This window comes from Pecten maximus, chromosome 5, assembly GCF_902652985.1.
Source record: "Pecten maximus chromosome 5, xPecMax1.1, whole genome shotgun sequence".
NCBI lineage: Eukaryota > Metazoa > Mollusca > Bivalvia > Pectinida > Pectinidae > Pecten > Pecten maximus.
This window is the reverse complement of record NC_047019.1, coordinates 9,332,291-9,355,637: the sequence shown is the minus strand read 5'-3', so window position 1 is coordinate 9,355,637 and position 23,347 is coordinate 9,332,291. Positions and strand designations below refer to the sequence as shown.

Sequence of the window (23,347 nt, the reverse complement as noted above, 5' to 3'; positions counted from 1 at the left end):
AGATGGTAAACTCTATCTTAAATGAAATTAATGAAGTAACGACAACACTTTAACAGACACCACACACATGACATATTTTGTAATCTTGCAATTTTGAGTAAATAATAATTTACAGTCAAACCTACTTGAAAGACTACCTCTATCCTAAAGGTCACTTGTGTTAGTACACCAGTTTTAAAACTACCCATTGCCGTCATTTTCATGTTACAGTATATATCAGCTACATCTACATGTAAAAGGCTACCAGTAATAAGATACAGCCTTATTAAGATGCCATCTGTATTAACAGACCATCTGTATTAACAGACCACCTGTATTAAGAGGCCACATGTATTTAAAGTCCACTTGTATTAAGTGGCCAATTTTATTTAAAGACCACCTGTATTAAGAGGCCACCTGTATTAAGAGACCACCTGTATTAAGATGCCACGTGTATTAAGAGACCACCTGTATTAAGAGACCATCTGTTTTGACAGACCACCTATATTCAGATATCACCAGTATTAGAAGGCCACCTGTGAGAACACCTGTATTAAGAGACCATCTGTATTAAGAAACCACCTGCATTAAGATACCACCTGTATTAAGAGACCATCTCTATTTAAAAACCATCTCTATTAAGAAACCATATGTATTAAAAGGCCACCTGTATTTTAAGACCACCTGTTTAAGAGGCCACCTGTATTTAAAGACCATATGTATAAAGATGCAACCTGTGTTTAAAGACCTCCTGTATTTTAAGACCACTTCAATTAAGAAACCACCTGTATTAAGATGCCACTTGTATGAAGAGGCCACCTGTATTTTAAGACCACCTGTATTAAGAGATCAAATGTATTAAGAGACCACCTGTATGAAGAGGTCACCTGCATTTAAAGCCCGCCTCTGTTAAGAATCCACCTATGATAAGAGACTACCTGTGTTAGGAGACCACATGTTGTAAGAATATACTTTGGACTCGGTAAGGATGGTCTCTCAATGTGAGTTTGACTGTAGCAGAAGACAAATAGATAAGATAAAAAGAAAATAGTAAAATCTCCCTAGATTAGTATAAAAAATTAGTGAAAATGAAAACTTGACAAGATCATCAAATCAAAACACCAAAACCTGAAACAGGAAATTTTCTCGCATGAATACACATAGGATTAGACATCCATGGATCACTGCACCTTCATCACACATCTTTAAAACACAGTTCTATGTACCTGTAAAAACATAGTTTACTTACTTGATGTACTTCTCAAGTATTCCACATCATGAACCTTCTTCTTCTTTTTCTTTGCAAGTGTTCTGGAGAATACAAACAGGAGCATGTAGTTAGGGCTATTCTAAAATTCTGTCTGGGAGGGTTGGGAGGGTCTTAAGATTTGATAGGTGTTGGGGTCGAGAGTAAAGCCCGATTTTTCTAGTATTCTGTGTACTAAAATATGTTTTAATATTTGATGGGCTATAGCGGTAAAGCCCAACTTTTGTAGTATTCCATACACTAAAATATGTTTTAAAATTTGATGGTTGATGGGGTCTCATACCCCTCCTAAAGAGATCATTTTAGAACATCCCTTATCAAAATATGGATAGAAAAACATCAACTATTTAGACCTGCCCATACATCTCCGCAAATTTTTTTTTTTTAACAGTATCAAATACACATCATGTACTTTGTATACTGAATTTGGATGTTCTTTTCTTTTTTAAAATTAAATAGTACCAACTGTGCTTGTCAGTGGTAGAAAGCAATGACTTTAGCCTTGTATACTTACTCGGTGATAAAGGTATACTTACTACGGTGATAAAGGTATACTTACTCGGTGATAAAGGTATACTTACTCGGTGATAAAGGTATACTTACTACGTGATAAAGGTATACTTACTCGGTGATAAAGGTATACTTACTACGTGATAAAGGTATACTTACTCGGTGATAAAGGTATACTTACTCGGTGATAAAGGTATACTTACTCGGTGATAAAGGTATACTTACTACGTGATAAAGGTATACTTACTCGGTGATAAAGGTATACTTACCCAGTGATAAAGGGATACTTACTCGGTGATAAAGGTTTACTTACTCGGTGATAAAGGTATACTTACTCAGTGATAAAGGTTTACTTACTCGGTGATAAAGGTATACTTACTCGGTGATAAAGGTTTACTTACTCGGTGATAAAGGGATACTTACTGGGTGATAATGGTATACTTACCCAGTGATAAAGGTTTACTTACTCGGTGATAAAGGTTTACTTACTCGGTGATAAAGGTATACTTACTAGGTGATAAAGGTTTACTTACGCGATGATAAAGGTATATTTACTCGGTGATAAAGGTTTACTTACGCGATGATAAAGGTATACTTACTCGGTGATAAAGGTTTACTTATGCGATGATAAAGGTATATTTACTCGGTGATAAAGGTATACTTACTCGGTGATAAAGGTATACTTACTGGGTGATTATTCGGTGATAAAGGTATACTTACTGGGTGATAAAGGTATACTTACTCGGTGATAAAGGTATACTTACTCGGTGATAAAGGTATACTTACTCGGTGATAAAGGTTTACTTACTCTGTGATAAAGGTATACTTACTACATGATAAAAGTTTACTTACTCGGTGATGAAGGGATGTTTCAGTAATTCCTCTGCCGTAGCTCGTTGATCTGGTAATGGATCGAAGCAGCTGGAAATAACAACAGTAGAACCTTACACCGCTGTACACACCAGTGTCTGGAGTAATAGTATGAGGCATACATAATACATAAGAATACTATGTATCTCAAATTTTGAATTTTACCTTTAAAATTATACTGAATGTCTGTAAATTAAGTTTTAAACAGGGAAGTAATTACAAAATTTTTTAAAGAGATTTTGATATACATACATCAAATTAGTACAAATCATCAGATTAAAAGGAACAAGAGGCCCATGGGGCCTGTATCGCTCACCTGGTTGGATTTGACCAAATGTCAAAATAATGTACATGTTCAATTTGTCAATACATATACAAAAATGTACTCTCTGAAAGACCATATGGATTATTTTTACACAATAATGGTGTTTAAAGAAACTAAGTCCCTTAGGGTGGGGAAAACCCTTTGGCCTATTTTTACATAAAAATTGTGTTTATCCCTTAATGCCCAGCGATACTATACATAGTTATGGGATTGAGGGTCACAGTAACCATTTATGCAAAATCTGTTCCCCCATCACCAGGGATGTTTCTGACCAAATTGGGTTCAAATCCATTTAAAACTCAAATCTCTATTTCCCCTATTTGGCCCCTCCCTTCAGGCCCCTTGGGGGTCAGAGTCAATATTTATATAAACTCCCTTTCCCCCTTCCCCTAAGGATATTCCAGACCAAATTTGGTTCAAATCCATTCATAACTTTATGAAAATAACGATTTAAAGGAGTAACCCCTATTTCCCTATTTGGCCCAGCCCCTCAGGCCCCTCAATATTTATACAAACTCTTTCCCCCCCTTCCTCTCTGGATGTTCCTGACCAAATTTAGTTAAAATCCATTCGTAACTTAATAATTAATAGCGATTTAAAGGATTAACCCCTATTTTCCCTATCAGACCCCACTCCTCAGTCCCCTGGAGATTCAGAGTAAAACATTATACCAACTCGGTTCCCCTTCGCCAATGAATATTCCTGACCATATTTGGTTTAAGTCCATTTAAAACTTTATGACTAGTAGCAATTAAAAGACTAATCTCTATTTCCCCTACTTGGCCCCGCCCCTTAGGCCCCTAGGGGTACAGAGTAAAAATTCATATAAACTCTGTTCCCCCTCCCCTCAAGGACGTTCCTGACCAAATTTGGTGAAAAGCTATTCAATACTTCAGGAGTAGTAGCGATTTAAAGGAGTGACCCTATTTCCCCCACCCCTCAGGCCCCTGGGGGTTGAGAATAAAGATTTAAACAAACTCTGTTCCTCTTCCTCCAAGGATGTTCCTGACCAAATCTGGTTCAAATTCATTAATAACTTTATGACTAGTAATGATTTAAAGGATTAACCCTATTTCCCCTATTTGGCCCTGCCCCTCAGGCCCCTGGGGGTTCAAAGTAAAAATGTATACAAACTCTGTTTCCTTTCTGCCAAGGATGTTACTGACCAAATTTGGTTCAAATTCATTCATAACTTTATGACTAGTAACGATTTAAAGGATTAACCCTATTTCCCCTATTTGGCCCTGCCCCTCAGGCCCCTGGGGGTTCAAAGTAAAAATTTATACAAACTCTGTTTCCTTTCTGCCAAGGATGTTACTGACCAAATTTGGTTCAAATTCATTCATAACTTTATGACTAGTAACGATTTAAAGGATTAACCCTATTTCCCCTATTTGGCCCTGCCCCTCAGGCCCCTGGGGGTTCAAAGTAAAAATTTATACAAACTCTGTTTCCTTTCTGCCAAGGATGTTACTGACCAAATTTGGTTCAAATTCATTCATAACTTTATGACTAGTAACGATTTAAAGGAATAACTCTATTTCCCCTATTTGGCCCCGCCCCTCAGGCCCCTGCGGGTTCAGAGTAAAAATTTATACAAACTCTGTTCCCTTTCTGCCAAGGATGTTCCTGACCAAATTTGGTTCAAATTCATTCATAACTTTATGACTAGTAACGATTTAAAGGAGTAACCCTATTTCCCCTATTTGGCCCCGCCCCTCAGGCCCCTGGGGGTTCAGAGTAAAAATTTATACAAACTCTGTTCCCCTTCTGCCAAGGATGTTCCTGACCAAATCTGGTTCAAATTCATTCATAACTTTATGACTAGTAGCGATTTAAAGGATTAACCCTATTTCCCCTATTTGGCCCCGCCCCTCAGGCTCCTGGGGGTTCAAAGTAAAAATGTATACAAACTCTGTTCCCCTTCTGCCAAGGATGTTACTGACCAAATTTGGTTCAAATTCATTCATAACTTTATGACTAGTAACGATTTAAAGGATTAACCCTATTTCCCCTATTTGGCCCTGCCCCTCAGGCCCCTGGGGGTTCAAAGTAAAAATGTATACAAACTCTGTTTCCTTTCTGCCAAGGATGTTACTGACCAAATTTGGTTCAAATTCATTCATAACTTTATGACTAGTAACGATTTAAAGGATTAACCCTATTTCCCCTATTTGGCCCTGCCCCTCAGGCCCCTGGGGGTTCAAAGTAAAAATGTATACAAACTCTGTTTCCTTTCTGCCAAGGATGTTACTGACCAAATTTGGTTCAAATTCATTAATAACTTTATGACTAGTAACGATTTAAAGGATTAACCCTATTTCCCCTATTTGGCCCTGCCCCTCAGGCCCCTGGGGGTTCAAAGTAAAAATTTATACAAACTCTGTTTCCTTTCTGCCAAGGATGTTACTGACCAAATTTGGTTCAAATTCATTCATAACTTTATGACTAGTAACGATTTAAAGGATTAACCCTATTTCCCCTATTTGGCCCTGCCCCTCAGGCCCCTGGGGGTTCAAAGTAAAAATTTATACAAACTCTGTTTCCGATCTGCCAAGGATGTTACTGACCAAATTTGGTTCAAATTCATTCATAACTTTATGACTAGTAACGATTTAAAGGATTAACCCTATTTCCCCTATTTGGCCCTGCCCCTCAGGCCCCTGGGGGTTCAAAGTAAAAATTTATACAAACTCTGTTTCCTTTCTGCCAAGGATGTTACTGACCAAATTTGGTTCAAATTCATTCATAACTTTATGACTAGTAACGATTTAAAGGATTAACCCTATTTCCCCTATTTGGCCCTGCCCCTCAGGCCCCTGGGGGTTCAAAGTAAAAATTTATACAAACTCTGTTTCCTTTCTGCCAAGGATGTTACTGACCAAATTTGGTTCAAATTCATTCATAACTTTATGACTAGTAACGATTTAAAGGAATAACTCTATTTCCCCTATTTGGCCCCGCCCCTCAGGCCCCTGCGGGTTCAGAGTAAAAATTTATACAAACTCTGTTCCCTTTCTGCCAAGGATGTTCCTGACCAAATTTGGTTCAAATTCATTCATAACTTTATGACTAGTAGCAATTTAAAGGAGTAACCCTATTTCCCCTATTTGGCCCCGCCCCTCAGGCCCCTGGGGGTTCAGAGTAAAAATTTATACAAACTCTGTTCCCCTTCTGCCAAGGATGTTCCTGACCAAATCTGGTTCAAATTCATTCATAACTTTATGACTAGTAGCGATTTAAAGGATTAACCCTATTTCCCCTATTTGGCCCTGCCCCTCAGGCCCCTGGGGGTTCAGAGTAAAAATGTATACAAACTCTGTTCCCCTTCTGCCAAGAATATTCCTGACTAAATCTAGTTCAAATTCATTCATAACTTTATGACTAGTAGCGATTTAAAGGAGTAACCCTATTTCCCCTATTTGGCCCCGCCCCTCAGGCCCCTGGGGGTTCAGAGTAAAAATGTATACAAACTCTGTTCCCCTTCTGCCAAGGATATTCCTGACCAAATTTGGTTCAAATTCATTCATAACTTTATGACTAGTAGCGATTTAAAGGATTAACCCTATTTCCCCTATTTGGCCCCGCCCCTCAGGCCCCTGGGGGTTCAGAGTAAAAATGTATACAAACTCTGTTCCCCTTCCCCAAGGATGTTCCTGACCAAATTTGGTTCAAATTCATTCATAACTTTATGACTAGTAGCGATTTAAAGGAATAACCCTATTTCCCCTATTTGGCCCTGCCCCTCAGGCCCCTGGGGGTTCAAAGTAAAAATTTATACAAACTCTGTTTCCTTTCTGCCAAGGATGTTACTGACCAAATTTGGTTCAAATTCATTCATAACTTTATGACTAGTAACGATTTAAAGGAATAACTCTATTTCCCCTATTTGGCCCCGCCCCTCAGGCCCCTGCAGGTTCAGAGTAAAAATTTATACAAACTCTGTTCCCTTTCTGCCAAGGATGTTCCTGACCAAATTTGGTTCAAATTCATTCATAACTTTATGACTAGTAGCGATTTAAAGGAGTAACCCTATTTCCCCTATTTGGCCCCGCCCCTCAGGCCCCTGGGGGTTCAGAGTAAAAATGTATACAAACTCTGTTCCCCTTCTGCCAAGAATATTCCTGACTAAATCTAGTTCAAATTCATTCATAACTTTATGACTAGTAGCGATTTAAAGGAGTAACCCTATTTCCCCTATTTGGCCCCGCCCCTCAGGCCCCTGGGGGTTCAGAGTAAAAATGTATACAAACTCTGTTCCCCTTCTACCAAGGATATTCCTGACCAAATTTGGTTCAAATTCATTCATAACTTTATGACTAGTAGCGATTTAAAGGATTAACCCTATTTCCCCTATTTGGCCCCACCCCTCAGGCCCCTGCAGGTTCAGAGTAAAAATGTATACAAACTCTGTTCCCCTTCCCCCAAGGATGTTCCTGACCAAATTTGGTTCAAATTCATTCATAACTTTATGACTAGTAGCGATTTAAAGGAATAACCCTATTTCCCCTATTTGGCCCCGCCCCTCAGGCCCCTGGGGGTTCAGAGTAAAAATGTATACAAACTCTGTTCCCCTTCCCCCAAGGATGTTCCTGATCAAATTTTGTGAAAATCCATTCAATACTTTAGGACTAGTAGCAATTTAAAGAAAAAGTTGACGGACGCCGGACGCCGGACGACGGACGCTGCACCATGGCATAAGCTCACCGGCCCTTCGGGCCAGGTGAGCTAAAAAGTGTTTCTTTTTGTTGACCGATTATAAAGTATAAAACAAGAATTCCACGGAAGTGGATGTGTTGCCTGCGCAGAAAATTACTTACTAGTTACGATTTTAGGCGACAGTTTTTGTGTTTTAAACGTTGAAATAGTTTCTTTCAAGTTACGATTTTAGCCGACAGTTTTTGTGTACTTACCGTAGAAGGAATGCTTTGGCATTCTGGGACATGCTATCTGGTATCTCTGGGTGACTCTTGTAAAAGCCAACTTTAAACATGGCTGCCTCTGGACTACCAAGCTGTGAAGAAACAATTTTTTTCTTATTTTCAGAGTCAAATCTTAGCTGATGATATCATTACTAGTACAAATCTTTTTAAAAAATCACTTTTTACAAACATATGTTTCAGAATATTTATGGATCCATGTCTTACATACAACAGGAATCAGGCATCAAGTCCAGCATATGAAAACACCTTCCTTTAATTAGTTATAAACGATGAATACACATAATGATGATGTGGAGAATATAAACACTTTAAATAAAGACTGAAGATTTTATCTACAGTATCAAATGTTTATTCTCTCTAACCATTTTTGTTGTTTTTGTATACAGGTTTTCTTCAATATTTAATCATTCTAAGTGATCGAGTGATTTCTAGCATGGCATACAAGTAAGAAAGCAACATTAAAAGAAATTGAAATATGTCATTCATACCTCAATGAACGGCATCTTTCCTGTAGCCATTTCTACAACAGTACATCCGAGGGACCAGATATCAGCCTAAGAAGAGATCGATCAAAAGAAATTTTTTACATTCGATAATAAATTCAACACATCTTAATGAATCTGCTGATCTTATGTTTTATATTCCTGCTACATCTCATACAAAGAGTTATCTTAATCCAAGACATAACAAATTTCTGAGAAATAGCAGTAAAAAATGTCCACTTTTAAATCTAAAATGGCTGCCTGTCGGCCATTTTGTATTGCTAAAACAGCTTATAATTGAACATGCATAACTACGAACCAAGAGGAACCAACAAATGAAATTTTGAAATAGATCTTCAGGTAATTCTCAAGAAATAGTGGTAACAAGGATCAAGGATTATTTACAAACGAACAGACGACCGGATTTGAACATGATGGGTAAAAACAGTGATTGTCAATAAAAGAAGCGTACCGCTGGGCCATATCCCCTCGCTCCTTTGTCGATCACCTCCGGAGCCATATACTGTATAGTACCTGAGTAGAAAAGGTACACAATAAATCACCATAGGAAAATAAGGCCCTCTTAATGTCGGACAATCTTATACACAACAAATCATTATAGGAAAATGAGACCATCTTATAAAACACAAGACATTATGGAAAATAATGGAACAAGATCTTATAATATAGTGTGATAAATTTGCTAATAATTTAATACAGATGATTATTCCAAGTTTAGATGTGCTGAATGTATGTAACAGGGTCTGATGATACGGTGACATATTTTTTTTGTGACGTGATGGGACGGGCTATTCATCAAATGAATATAAAGGGAAAGGATGGAGAGGGGAAACAGACTTATAATGATAATGACCGAGTGCTTGGGTTGGAATGTTTTAATAACTTTGTAGCATTGCTTTGAATTGGTTGGTTAATGTATAATACAGGAAAATTGAACTTAAAACCATAGCAAGATTGATGTTTACCAGCAAACGTATCGGCGCAAGGATTAATCCCGGACAGCCTCTTTGACGTGCCGAAATCGGAGATCTTGAGGACTCCACTGTAGGTGTTGACTAGGACATTATCTCCCTTTATGTCACGGTGGACGATCATACCGTCGTGCTACATAAAACAAGTTCAATTAAGTAAAAATACAATTTGATTATAAAAAAAAAATCAACATCAAAAAGAAAATTTTATTGAACAAAACAGTGAAAATGAAGAAGAAGTACTGGAATCACAACACTGGCATGGTTTACCAATACTAAATAATGTAATAAATATTGTTTGACACATGTATGACAACATTACTGTGATGTCATAAGAAGATGAAATTGCACAACTCTCTTGGTATTTTAAAGCACACTTTCCAGGTAAGTATTTGCCTGTTTCACAGATTTTACAGAAAAATCGAATTAAAAAGAAAGTTTTCACTTAATATTTTCTCATGAATGGTGTTGTGATAAACAGAATCTTAGACTTGTGTCAATTTTTCAACAAAATTAATGATCATTTATTCCCAACTTCAGTTCTGAGTAAGTGTGATGACTGCTGGACTTTTTAATTAATTTACTGCAGACGTAACTGGACTTGTAGTTATTAATTTATTGTAGACGTAACTAAGACACCAGGATGCATGACCAATAGAGAAAAAAGTCCAACAGCTAATAATCTAAGTTCTTAATAAATCTGAGGGCTGTTGATATTTGAAGACTTCACAAAAACACCTGAGTGACGAATAGAAAAGTCCAACAGTAAATACATCCCCAATATGTATTTGGCGTATAAACAAGATTTCGTAACCTGTAACTTACCAGGTATTTAAGTCCATCGAGGATCTGCTTGGTGTAGTACGCTATGGTAGTCTCATTGTCCTTCAGGGGCCCCCACTTGGAATGGAGAAGCTGTGATAAGCTTCCTACAAACCAGGAAGTTCACAGAGACATTAAAGTTGTCATGTCTATTTACTCAACATCAATCATTGCAAGTTATTATTATTTTTCCCATAAATTGAAATACAAAAGCTACCCAGGGTATCAGCGAAAATTACTAAGATATTTAGCACATCTCGAAGTATGAGTTGATTCTATTTAAGATTTATGTAATGCTAACTATAACCTACATGAATGAGTAGTTACCTCCCTTAAAATTGTTCCCATAATGCATCATTCCGCCATAACCTAGTACTGTGAATTTCTGAATTTTCCTTGATTTTTTCAGTATGTTTTTTTTTATGCATGTCAAACAAAAACATTACTCATGAAATCATGTTACAGGCCAAAATAAGCGCAACTCCATTTCAGTATCTTGATTTAGTTTTATGGCTGATGGACATTTAAGAGTAAGATAGTGTCCTGACCCTTAAACTACAACCTTGAATATGTTACTTACCTATCTCTTAATCTGTACAGAATCAAATATCACATTGTTATTGTGAGATATAGAGATTCCATTTCTAACTGTTTAACAATTCATTAATTCATAAAATGGGTCAAAGAGATATTTTTCTAACCTCCAGGCACTTGTTCCATGCAGATCTTGAAGAAGCCATCCTCACTGACAGAGCCAAGGTACTTGACAATGTTTTTGTGAGCTAGGCGACAGTGGAGCTTGATTTCCTCATGAAGTGGCTGGACCTCTCTGTAGCAAAGATAGAGAGACTTAGAGAAATTGAGACATTTGTTCAGGACAAAAATCATTGATGTAAGACGTTATAATGAAATTTATATGCAGGTACGACATCTACAACAAAGGGTTCTCAGTTTCTTTTCTTTGAGAAAATGAAGTCAATCTTTCCTACACATAAAGGGGCATAGCCCCTACAGCAATTATCAAGAGCTATAATTTTCTGTCCAAGAAGAAGAATCCCACTTCTGACACCCCGTTCTGTTCCATCACTGAAGTGTGGATGATGAAAGACAGTTTTCCATCTTCATACATGAAAAGGCACACATGCATCTTAACTAAATTGAAGACATAACAAGAGATCCCAGAGGGATCTTGGCGCCCACCATTGCATGATCTTTATAGGTTCCATGTCAGATTGATCTTTTCTCTACTTTTCCCTTCCTCTAAGTCTTACTAATCTGTGTAAATTCAGAAACAGCCCTCTAGTCCTTTTCAAACAAGGGGAACCTATATATAAAATTTAAGATTTAGTGATAATGGCTGTCTGTTGTTTTCGGATTGGTCCCAAAATGCAACACCAGGGACCAAGGGGAACCTACATATGAAATTTGAGAAAGATCCCTTCAGTACCTTGTGTAAAATAGCGATAACAAACTTCAATTGTCAAAATACAAGATGGCTGCCTGTCGGGCAGGTTGTTTTCTGAGACTGGTCTCAAAATCCAATATGCATAACTAGGCACCAAGGGGAACCTACATATGAAATTTCAGAAAGATCCTTTCAGCAATTTCTGATAAATAGCGATAACAAACTTCAATTGTCAAAATCCAAGATGGCTGCCTGTCGGTCATGTTGTTTTCCGATTGGTCTCAAAATGCAATATGCATAACTAGGCACCAAGGGGAACCCACATATGAAATTTGAGAAAGATTCCTTCAGTACTTTCTGAGGATTAGCGATAACAAGAATTGTTTACGGACGGACGGAGGGACGGACCACGGACCACGGACGCAGGGCGATTTGAATAGCCCACCATCTGATGATGGTGGGCTAAAAACTAAAAATTTTACCATATAAAGGCTTCTACCCTACATGTATGAACCTGGTTGTTTTGAAACAATAAAGGTGTGTAGCATATAACAAGAGGCCCATGAGCCTTAACGGTCATCTGAGTTTTGAAATATTTCTGTAAATTTGAACCTTTTTGACCCTGCCAATCACCCCCTGGGGGCCAATGATTGCATACCAGCTAAATGCCATCCAAAACTGTTAATTCCAATATAAATGACACAAATGATAGTCAAAAATGTGATTTCCTTATATAAACAACAGTTAAGGGTACCTCCTCCACAGGGGCAAACATGAGACCCCAGGGCCATGAAATTCACAATTTTGATAAAGCACCTTAAGACCATTCCACCTATGAAAAGTATTTGATTCTATCTCATTAGGGCCCCTTGGGGGTCGGTTAGGGCCAACGTGTCACTTCGTCTCAGGTGACCTAAAAAGCATATTTTACATTATGGCTCCAATACTCACTGATCATGTTTCTCTGGTACCTCCTTGACAGCTATGCGTACTTGAGTCTTGATGTCACGAGCGGCATATACTACACCATACGTGCCGCGACCCAACACCACTTTATTCTTCCTCTCATCATATTCATACTCAAACTGAGGAAAAGAAACAGTTACTGAAGCAATGTATGTCACATAAACATGTCATCACATTTATAACAGAGCAATATTTCAATAACGAGAATTTTTAATTAACAGCCACAAAAATAACCTGCCTGTTCTTTCATGAATAGATAGAATAATATTTAGCATTTCAAATATTCATTTTCTATCAAGATTCCATATAAACGAAAGAAACTTCTTCCATATTTTTGCTGATGATCAACTTGTGGACTCAAATAAGCCCACGGCAGCGACATATACCCTATAAATTGAGTGGGACGGCCAACATATACCCTATGAATCACAGTCAAGGGGTGGATTTTAGTATTTTTGCTGTACTGAAGTAAACACTGGGTTATTTCTGGATAAATAAGGTTAAATTATTGTTTAAGTTTGTGGTTGGCCCTGGTAGTAACAAATTCCTAGCCGACACATGTCAACACACGTTGAAGTTTTTCTATCCTACGTGGATGGTGTAGTGAAGTACTAACCTCAATCTGGTCTGTCTCATCCATCAGATCAAAAACTTGGCTGTCAGTCTGGTTTGCGATCATGTTCGACACCAACTCGTAAAATCTATAGAGAAACAAAACAAAAACTTGACAGTCAGCCTGGTGTATGATCATGTTCAACACCAACTTATGAAAAAAAACAAAAAATTAATCTCTTAATTATTTATAACAAGTTTTCCAGATAACTGAAATGAGTGTTGCAATTTGTATTTCAATTCCAATACAAAGATAAAATCACATGACTTTCACATACCTTTTTCTTTGTGGCTCTGATGAGAAAAATATATGAAAATCGTCCGAATTTTGTTGTACATACAGAAACACGGCACGGCAATCCCTCTTGTACAAGCTATAATGAAAACATAAAACCATTGGCCTTTAAAATGACAAAAAGAATTAGGCACCAACCCATAAAACTATTATCATAGGAATGTGTTAGGGCTATTCCAACAAGATATCTACCTGACCCCAGGACTCCAAAATAAATCACTTCTATCCATGGTTAGATTTCCTTGGTGGTACTCCTTAACAAAACCTGGAGTCCTGAGGTGGGATAAATGTTTTCCTCGAATAGCCCTTACTAACTTACCAATTATAGATGTATTTGTTTCATATAGATACAAATATGAGGATTCATGCAGTATTGAATTATTTGTTTACAATATTGAATTATTTGTTTATAATATTGAATTATTTGTTTACATTATTGCATTATTTGTTCATAATATTGAATGATTTGTTTACAATATTGAATTATTTGTTTACAATATTGAATTATTTGTTTAAGTTTCCTTACTTTATATGAATTTAAACATTTGATCCATTATAAAAAAAGGGAAGAAAGTCCTTTTAAACTATAAATTGTTAATTAACAAAAACATATCTCTCCCAGTTTCATTTAACTTTTGACCTTGAGGTCAAGGTCACATCAACGTTTCCTGATTTTAGTGCACTGCCCATTGGTTTTGGGTGATGCAAATCTTGTGTCAGGTGTCATTAAGATAATGGAGATCTCTTTTATTGTTTAAAAGTTACACTCAAACAAACTGCAAGAACAAGAAGGAGAAATATCAGTTCTAAACCAACATGTCTACCTTTATTTGAAAGGGGAGACAATGCAAACTTACCTCACTCCTTTGATGGCTGTACATGGGAAACTCCACTGGTATGTGTTCTGGGTGCCATCTTTAGGACACACATTCCACAGTTTAACCTCCTACAACACAGGGCCATATTGATCAGTGTTTACTTATAGCTTTTCAGCTCTTCAGAAGAAGTCTTTAAAAAAACACATGACCCCTCTGAGTTGAATATGGGGTCAAGGTCACTTCTTTTGACATGTCAGCAAGCTACAGCTAAATATGTATCTTGGACTTAAGATTTGATATTGGAAAATATGTGTGAAGCTTGTTTTTCTCCCTCTTTAGCAAAATTGACACATATTGACAAAATAATCTCAAGGCTATTTTAAATAAACTTTGTCAACCTTCATCTCAGGAAACTACAAGGCATAGATTCCTCGTATTCTAAAGTTAAGATGTTACTTATTGATAACAAAATATTTGACAGATGATGGGCAAGTGATGTACTATTGAATTTACTTTCATGACCTTTTAAAAACGGAATATCGTTAAACACAGGTTTCATTGTACAATCGTTTTGTCCTTAAATTCAAGTGCCATTGATGAAGTTAATATGTGTATTGTATCTGTAGTAATAAGCCCTATTTTGTACAAATCTGCATACATCTGTGTCGGTATCCTCGTCAATGTTGACCTGTATGAAGCTAGGCATGAACACTTTGGTCGGCTCCAGTACAAGGACCTAAAACAACAAGTTATATTTTTATCCTTCCACATAAACCTACATTATATTATCTTCTAAAGGTAACACAAGTTAAATTAAATTGCTGAATACTTAATTATGGTGAAGTATCTTACCCAAGGTCATCATCACAACAGCAATGACTGATTTGTTTTTCAGCTTCTTGAGAAGCACAAACAGCTTATCAGAGAAATATTTTAAAACAGTAATCATTAGAAAACACATACCGGAAATAGAATTCCTTTTGAAGCCATTTCAGTTTGTGTGGCCGCAGCAAAAAATTCCATCCAGAAACTGAAGAGCTGTCAAAAATAATAAAAATATTATACACACTGTAAACAGTCAATGCCTGAAGCATCTTTACAGAATACACAACCATGACAGTTTGCGATCGCAGTTTCCTGAGAAACGTAAACAGCTCGAAGTAGGAATCAAACTAAATGACAAAACGAACATCAGAGGACTAATTGAGGTTACATTAAGGGCTGTTTAAACTGACCTGCTTTTCCTGTCCTGGGTTTGGCTCCTCCTTCCTGAACTTCATAATGAGACTGATATTTCCTACAGTAGACTTTAGATACCTACAAAAAAGATTTCAGTGATAAAAAGACATTGTCACGGGGCCAATTTAAGTACAATTTACACCATTGTGCATCTGAAATACAATCTAGAACTTGTCTGAGAAAACATTATAAAAGTCTTTCAAATAGAGTAAGATTATTCTCAAAGTATAAGTTCGAACAACTTTCAAAAAATAACTTCTTTTAATATTTTATTTCTGAAATTTGTTGGACCATTCCTGCAATAGAGTATGATTATTTTCAAAGAATAAGAACAAGTTTAAAAAATAACTGCTTTTCAGAATTATTTCCTTGAAATTAGTCACAAAAATAGTCTCTAATTTTGCAAACCTTCCTTCATTTTTAATTTCTTAGATGTTTTATAGAAAAGCATACTAACCCCTACCTGTTTTGGAAAATAGCAAATTAGGGATTGTTAGCCGGTAATGAAACTGGAAGTCATGACAATATAATAAATTTTACCGTACTCATACTAACCAATCAGGAGGTTCCAAGTTAAACATACACTCGGCAGCTTGAATAGCCTTCCCATACTCCTCAGCCAGGACGGAGATTTCGAAGAATGTGGCCACGTCCCAGTAATCAGAGAGTGAGGGTAGACTACCCTTCTTACCAATGAGGTTGTTCAGAACCAAACCTAAGTACAGCCATTCAAATATAGAATGAAATGTTAAGCAGTTTTAAATATGATTTCAAAAATACTAACCAGAACTGCCATGTTCTTTTTATGAGAATGAAGATTTGGTTACATCAGACTGAATGTACATATTTTTTATTTTTAAATCTCCAACTTTCTTCTGTAAATAATTTTTTCATTATTTTTAAGACATACATCATCGAAATGCTGTTATTAATTTATTTCTTTTCTTGAAAATAAAAAATTATCCGCATGAAGCCCATATTTTTCCTTTCTTTGAATGCCATATTTACCTATTCTCTGAAGCTCGGAACAATTAGAGAACCGTTTGCCTGAAATCACCAGCAGTGTCGCTAAATTGATACCCGCGTATTCGTGTGGTTGTTTTTCAAAACCTTTACGATACCTGTAAAAAAAATACACTTGTATTGATGAAGAACTTACTAATAGATAAAAATCTTTACTAAATTGGTCTTCGTTGAATTATGTAAATAAATCATAACATTAGACTTTCCAGGGCGACTTATGATATAAACATTTAGACAAATTTACTGGTACCTGCACCTGCAAGATTCTAAGCATTTAATCTGAAGGCCTGTAGCCAGATTATTGTTATGATCTCAGGGTTTTTTCTCATTGGTTTGGGAAGGGGCCTTTTTGTCTCATTTTAGGAAGAAAATTGACGAATTGGGAAAGATTTTTTCAGGAGGAAACTGTAAATTTTGTTAATTCGGCTTAAATACGAAATAATTTCAAAAGGGTATGGGGCCCATTTAACGGCCCTAAAAAGCCCTCAGAAAAAGGCCTGGATCTAAATACCAAATCAACCTACCATTCTATAGCATTCTGTAAACAGGTCTGGTCCTTGTAGATGGAGTCTACAAACATATCCTTGTGTATGCGACCACAAAGACACAGGATATCTGGTGTCTGGTTGTCTGGTACTGCTAACACCTGTACAATCATATCGGTATATACAGTCAGTCATACCTTGATAACTGGTATCTCTGTAGTAAAAACTGATTTATCTATTAATGAACTTGAAATAAAAAATTATCAATTAATGAACGTAAAAAAAAAGAAAAAAATGTTTTTGTGAGAGGCGATTATATATGTATTTTCAAAGACAATAACCATAAATGATCACAATCCTCTGTACCATATTTATATGATATCTATATGAAAATAAGCTCCTGTCAATAAATAAGCCGTTCTTCATTTTGGCATAATCATCAATTCAAAATAGTATTAAGCTAAAAGTGTCTCCAAACTTGAATACTTAACTTTTACACAAGGGGAGAGGCCTATTCAAGGATGAATAGGTTACTGTGACCTTGACCTTGAAGACCATTATATTTTAATGTGACCTTGACCTTGCAGGTCATTACCTCCTGTATGTGACCTTGACTCTGTATGTGACCTTGATTGTGAAGGTTTAGTCTATACCAACCTGATTGATAACTTTGAGGGCCTTAGCTCTGTCTCCATTTTTATTTCTCCTGCAACACAATCAGATCAAATCAGAAGCAGTTAAACGTACAGTTAAGATTAGAATTGGTACACTATAAAGTTTCTGGAGAGAATGGAGGACTACATCAGTTTTAGAGGACTACATCAGTTTTAAAAAGCAAAACAATATATTTCCAGTGCCCGTATCTTCATCACATTTCTAATTTAAAATATGGATCTGGATAATATAAAAATTCACCGACACACAATATTATTGTATTTATTGAAAACAGTAGAACAAGGAAGCTTGAACCTGTCGAGGGAAAAAGTGTATAAACATTGGCTGCTTACCAGTTCAGGGTAAATGCATATTAAAATAGGCTGCTTACCGGTTGAGGGCAAAAACATATAAACATAGACTGATTACCGACTGAAGGCAAAAGCATATAAACATAGGCTGGTTATCCGTATGAGGGTAAAAGCGTATAAACATAGACTGGTTATCCGTATAAGAGTAAAAGCGTATAAACATAGGTTGCTTACCGGTTGAGGGCAAAAGCGTACTGATACATGACCATGGTTTGTCCATGTATCTTGTTGTTTGGTATATGTTCCAGGTCCTCAATAAGCTTAACCATGGCATTGTAGTTCTGTAAAGATCAAAACACAAATTATCCATGACACCTAAAGTTGATGGAAATGGATATACGAAAATATACAAACATAGCTGATTAATATTTGAAAAAAAAAATGAAAAAGAAAAAAAGAAATAAATATTATAAATACCGGTATATGAAAAATGTGAGAGGTCCTTTTGATGCTTTTCGAGAAATATCGAAATGTTTAAGGATGGGCTGGACAGAATGACAATAGGCCCCAGATGAAGGGTAGTTTGAATAGCCCGATAATTGATGATAATGGACTAAAACTTGACTTCACAGCATTAATGTTTAAACCCAAATCTAAAGAACTTTCAACAATTTTTTCAAAATCTGATCATCAGCATCACTATGAGTTTACGTCAAACTGAAAAACTTCTTAACAAACTTGTGACGGGTGGAAAGATGGACGGACTGACAAAGAGTAAATTTTATCTGGTCAGTCTTTAATACACAAGGCCGGCCTTTACCTGAGAATCTCGGAAGGAGATGAGCATGTTGACTACGACATCAACAGACAACAGTTGTGGGTCATCGAGTCGTGTCCTTAGCCTCTCCAACACCTGTAACACATATACATACACAAATTAGAATTTGTTACAGAAACCAGAGAAAGTTCAGTTCAGGTACATGTACTGCTATACTTAAGTTACTAGTTTTCATTTGCACAACAGAGAATTATTTTTCTCTTCAAATTAAAACACTAATTGTATGAATCTGAACAAATCTAATGAATCTCCAAAGAAATTCTCATTACGTCTTTGCATATAAACTGGTTCAATAATTTCAATATTCTTCAAAAATGGTGTTAGATTCTATATCAAAACTTGTGTAAAATAAAATGTTCATTCATTACAAAACACAGAGACCACTGACATTACCTTTGCAAGCTCTTCACCTTTGAACTGCTCCCGAGCTTTACGAAGGTCGCATAGAAATCTCTCCTTCTGATGGGTTCTAAAAACAGGGACAAAAACTTTGAGAAAGGACAACGCACACATTTCGCAATATCACAAGTTCTTTGACCTCTATTTTTCAAAAGATCTTAAATTTTTCCCTTTGTCCAAATATCTCCAATAGAGAAAACATTGCTTTATTGGTAAGTTATAGAAAAAATGAAACTGAAACAAAATGAATTTTCCAGAAATCTGTTAATTTTTTTCATACACAGGTAAATAATTATGAATGCAGAATTTAAAGTTATCAAAATTTAAAAAGAAACCTTCTCAGGTTTTTTTTTCTGATTTCACACATTCATTCACACATATACATTTGAATTTAGTCATAAGGTATTTCAGAGACATAATTGGGAAAATGGATAATTGTAGCCAAACTATATGTAGTACAGTATTGGTCACCTTTGTCTCTACATACATATGTAACAAAATTCAATTCATCCATATGTGAAAAATTTATTTCAATTCATCAATATACAAAAAAATTCAATTTTTTCTGTATGTGAATCTTTTCAATTCATCCATATATCTTCATCAACGTTAAAAAACAATTCAATTATCTAAAATTTTGTAATTTTTTATTTGACGAGTAAGTGTCTTAATTAAAAATTAACAATATTTTACCATTCCAATATCCTGATAACTTACACTGTGTATTTCTCGACATCACTGAGGGCCTTTTTAAGTTGATGGTACAAAGACATGCCCTTTTCTGGATGAGTACAGCTGTCAGAAGGCACGGCTGGATTAGAAGCCTCCACCACCACACAAGTGCCATAGTTATCTAACAAATAGGGCAAGAACACCACCCCCATCCCGCACGACAGCTGGAAAAAATAAACTTAATTAATTAATTGTAAAACATCATCAAACTTTTTCTTTCTCTATTTTAAGATGAATGCAAGATGAGCCAGGGCTATTCTTTAGCTGCACTCCTTTTAAAAGTGGTAAAGTGTGGTCTGTGACATTTAAACTTGACCAATGACCTTGAAAATCTACTCGGTTATAGAACTAGTACTTGATAGTGAGCTTATAGTGGAAATATGAACTAAATCTGACGAGGGATTTAGGAGATATCTTGTACAAACTTTGTACAGACGCCCAGACGAAGGTTTTAATACCGTATAAACCTCCCTTTACTAAGCAGAGTCACATTTAAAAAAAAAAAAAAATTCTTCATCAAACTAAAGGAAGATATTTCAATCACAATAATAGAAAAGGATTCTTTACGGTGTAAGATTTTCTATCTTACCTTCAGTGACAGGGATTGTTCCGGATCAGTGTCGTAAAATAGGACAATGTTGTGTTTCATGCCCATGCTCTGACGTACGCCGATGTGATAGAAAAGAGCAGATTGTTGTACGGAGATTGACATATCGACGACCACCACGTCGGCATTGTAAAAATTATCAAGGATATCTGTCTCCCCGAAGTCAAGCTTCTGAAACAGCAGGTGCTCCAGCGACACATTGAGACTACAAATATAACAAGATTAATGCTATCAGTGTCTTCTCTGAAGGAAAGGGGAGAAAAGATAATAATCCAAATTTAGTCATCTCCTACAATCATGCAACGGGGAAGCAGGTACAATTCTTACATCCTACCTGCAGGGCATTCTTCACCCTTAGATTTGTCAAGGATCTGAAGGTGTGGAAACCAAGAAGAGAAAATGAAAATGGGGCTAAACGAATAGAACAGGAGCTCAAGATGTATCAACCTCAATAATATTGTAATTTAATCAATTTTAATAATTTAGGAAATATGTAATGATTTTAAAAGAGAATGAGATATATAAGCCCATATTCTGAACCGAGACAGCCATTATTACAATTTGAATGAGGCAGAGGTAACAGCAAACCACAGGGATATAAATTCTGCCAGCAGAGCTCACCACCCAGCATATGTTGAGGACATCAACATTTACATACATGGTTCCATATGCAACATGGCTGCCAGCAGAGCTCACCACTCAGGACATGTTGTGAACATCAACATTTACATGCATGGCTGATTAGCAAATCTCATATAAATAATAAGAAAAGAATAATCTTATTTCAGGAAAGTATTTTTTTTTGTCCAATCTTTTTTTTTCATTAATTAATCATGGAAACAACAGGGCAATCTTGATAGGTGATCTTTAATAATGCAAAAACTTTCAAAAAGCTTCAAATCTAAGTTCTAAAAAACAAGCAAATTACCTTTTGGAGACTTTTTCAATAACACTAAGGGCCTCTCTGCGGGAATCCTGTAGGACGGACAGGTTCAGGGTGGAAGATATTGTGGTTTTATTGTCATTGTTGACTCCACCAACAGTCCGTCCCCAACTGTCGAGTATACACACCACCTTCATGTCTCAGTTTTGATCACCTATACAAACATACAAACAAAATATTTTAAACATCACTGTATTTCACTGTAAGTAACCCTGGTAAATACTAGCCGAAATATATCACACGGGTAGAGAGATCTCTTTAGCTCGATCGGTTGAGTGTAAGACTAGTAAGCCAGAAGTTCAATCACTAGCGGAGCAAGTGACTTAAATTTAATTAATCATGCGTTCTGTTACATTGGTGCCCATGTAGGGACTCTGGAATTATACTCATTGGTGCTTGTGAAAGCATCGCTGTTACCCCTGGAAATTTGAGGACAAGCTCTTTCCAGGAGGGGGGAGTATGCAACCCTGGTAAATACTAGCCGCAATATACCGCATGGCTAGAGAGATCTTCTCTTTAGCTCGAAAGGTTGAGCAAAAGACTAGTAAGCTAGAGGTCCTGGGTTATATCCCTAGCAGAGGCAGTGATTTAAATTTAATCAATTATGCACATCACCTATATATACAAACAAAATCTTAAACAGTGTATTTTACTCTACACGTGAAAATTGTATTGGTAAATTTACACAACATAACAAAGACGACATGATGCTTTAATGCCGACACTGGTCACCTCCACGAACTTGTACACTGTATCTTGGATTTTGTTGTATTTATTTTAGTTTATTTGGTGGAAATATTGCGAGTCAATATTTCCACATGTTAATATGTTCGCATGTGGATATTTTTGCAGAGATCTAATGATCTCTAGATAAGCGAAAATTTCAACTTTTACAGTACAAAGCATTTTGATAAACATATGGACAGACCCATTTGTAATCACTGCCTCACTTCAATAAGTATAGGATTACAATTTAATACTTGATTATCAGAATTATTCACTACCTAAATATCTAATAATATACAATCAATAAAATTGGAAGATATTTTAATGTCTATTACTTTCGTATTACAATGAAACAGTTGCGCAACACACCCTCTACACAGACAAGAAAGGACCTACATGTATCATATCATATCATATTAGCAATAATGACAAAGGCAGAAAGACAATTGTCTCTCTAAACTATATAATCTATCTATATCATTCTAACTTGTTGTGTCATGTATGATGTTTTTGATTTTGTTTTTTCATCCTACTACAGCAACTTATAATACTTTGCTAACTTCTTCATGTCAAGTCGTACCTAGGCCTCTTGAAAGACTATTTAACATATCTCTTTAAGTTCTTCTTCCGTTGAAGGAATAAACTCTTTGGAAAGAGTGTAATACATCCTTCCTGAGCACATGTGTGGAAAATATATATATAGTAACCTTCATATATCAAATAATAAATAACATATTTGAAGAGGATATAGTCGTTTAATTGTTAATGATGGAGGCTAGTGAAAGTGTTTTACTATATATGGTTTTGAAAGAAGAGAAAGTGTTGCTAGCAGCTATGTCGGTGGGTAGATTATTCCAGTTATAATGACAGATAATTAAGTGTGATGAAAAAACCCTTAAAATAAAAAAAGAAAAGTATAATTTAAATTAATTTTATTAAGTTCATCTTTTGATGAGTTACAAGTGTACATATCAAATTGATACATGACCTGATTTATAATCACTTTTATCCATATTTCTTTTTCTTACTTTCGTACTTTTTTCATACAATTCTCTTAAAATCTTAACATATGACTTTTAAGCAGAACACTTTCTAATGGTAACA

The 23,347-nt window shown here is 36.0% G+C and overlaps 1 protein-coding gene across 4 annotated transcripts in view; it reads right to left on the bottom strand.

Moving 5' to 3' along the window:
* Positions 1 to 23,347, bottom strand: part of LOC117327071 (mitogen-activated protein kinase kinase kinase 5-like) — a 75,194-nt gene that overhangs the window by 51,392 nt on the left and 455 nt on the right. For all 4 annotated transcript variants that reach the window (XR_004532567.1, XR_004532569.1, XR_004532568.1 and 1 more), the window contains exons 2-26: positions 21,503 to 21,671; positions 20,557 to 20,779; positions 19,953 to 20,131; positions 19,230 to 19,305; positions 18,819 to 18,911; positions 18,233 to 18,339; positions 17,691 to 17,739; positions 17,073 to 17,194; positions 16,534 to 16,646; positions 16,081 to 16,240; positions 15,522 to 15,603; positions 15,250 to 15,324; positions 14,945 to 15,022; positions 14,326 to 14,414; positions 13,452 to 13,547; positions 13,178 to 13,262; positions 12,547 to 12,680; positions 10,892 to 11,019; positions 10,194 to 10,297; positions 9,363 to 9,501; positions 8,849 to 8,910; positions 8,383 to 8,448; positions 7,865 to 7,965; positions 2,609 to 2,677; positions 1,229 to 1,290 (exon numbers count right to left, since the gene is read on the bottom strand). Coding sequence is in view for 1 of the 4 variants with exons in the window: in XM_033883900.1 (XP_033739791.1) it covers positions 1,229 to 1,290; positions 2,609 to 2,677; positions 7,865 to 7,965; positions 8,383 to 8,448; positions 8,849 to 8,910; positions 9,363 to 9,501; positions 10,194 to 10,297; positions 10,892 to 11,019; positions 12,547 to 12,680; positions 13,178 to 13,262; positions 13,452 to 13,547; positions 14,326 to 14,414; positions 14,945 to 15,022; positions 15,250 to 15,324; positions 15,522 to 15,603; positions 16,081 to 16,240; positions 16,534 to 16,646; positions 17,073 to 17,194; positions 17,691 to 17,739; positions 18,233 to 18,339; positions 18,819 to 18,911; positions 19,230 to 19,305; positions 19,953 to 20,131; positions 20,557 to 20,779; positions 21,503 to 21,654 (2,644 nt within the window). In the remaining 3 variants the exon portion in view is untranslated. The remainder of the gene's footprint in view (positions 1 to 1,228; positions 1,291 to 2,608; positions 2,678 to 7,864; positions 7,966 to 8,382; positions 8,449 to 8,848; positions 8,911 to 9,362; positions 9,502 to 10,193; positions 10,298 to 10,891; positions 11,020 to 12,546; positions 12,681 to 13,177; positions 13,263 to 13,451; positions 13,548 to 14,325; positions 14,415 to 14,944; positions 15,023 to 15,249; positions 15,325 to 15,521; positions 15,604 to 16,080; positions 16,241 to 16,533; positions 16,647 to 17,072; positions 17,195 to 17,690; positions 17,740 to 18,232; positions 18,340 to 18,818; positions 18,912 to 19,229; positions 19,306 to 19,952; positions 20,132 to 20,556; positions 20,780 to 21,502; positions 21,672 to 23,347) is intronic.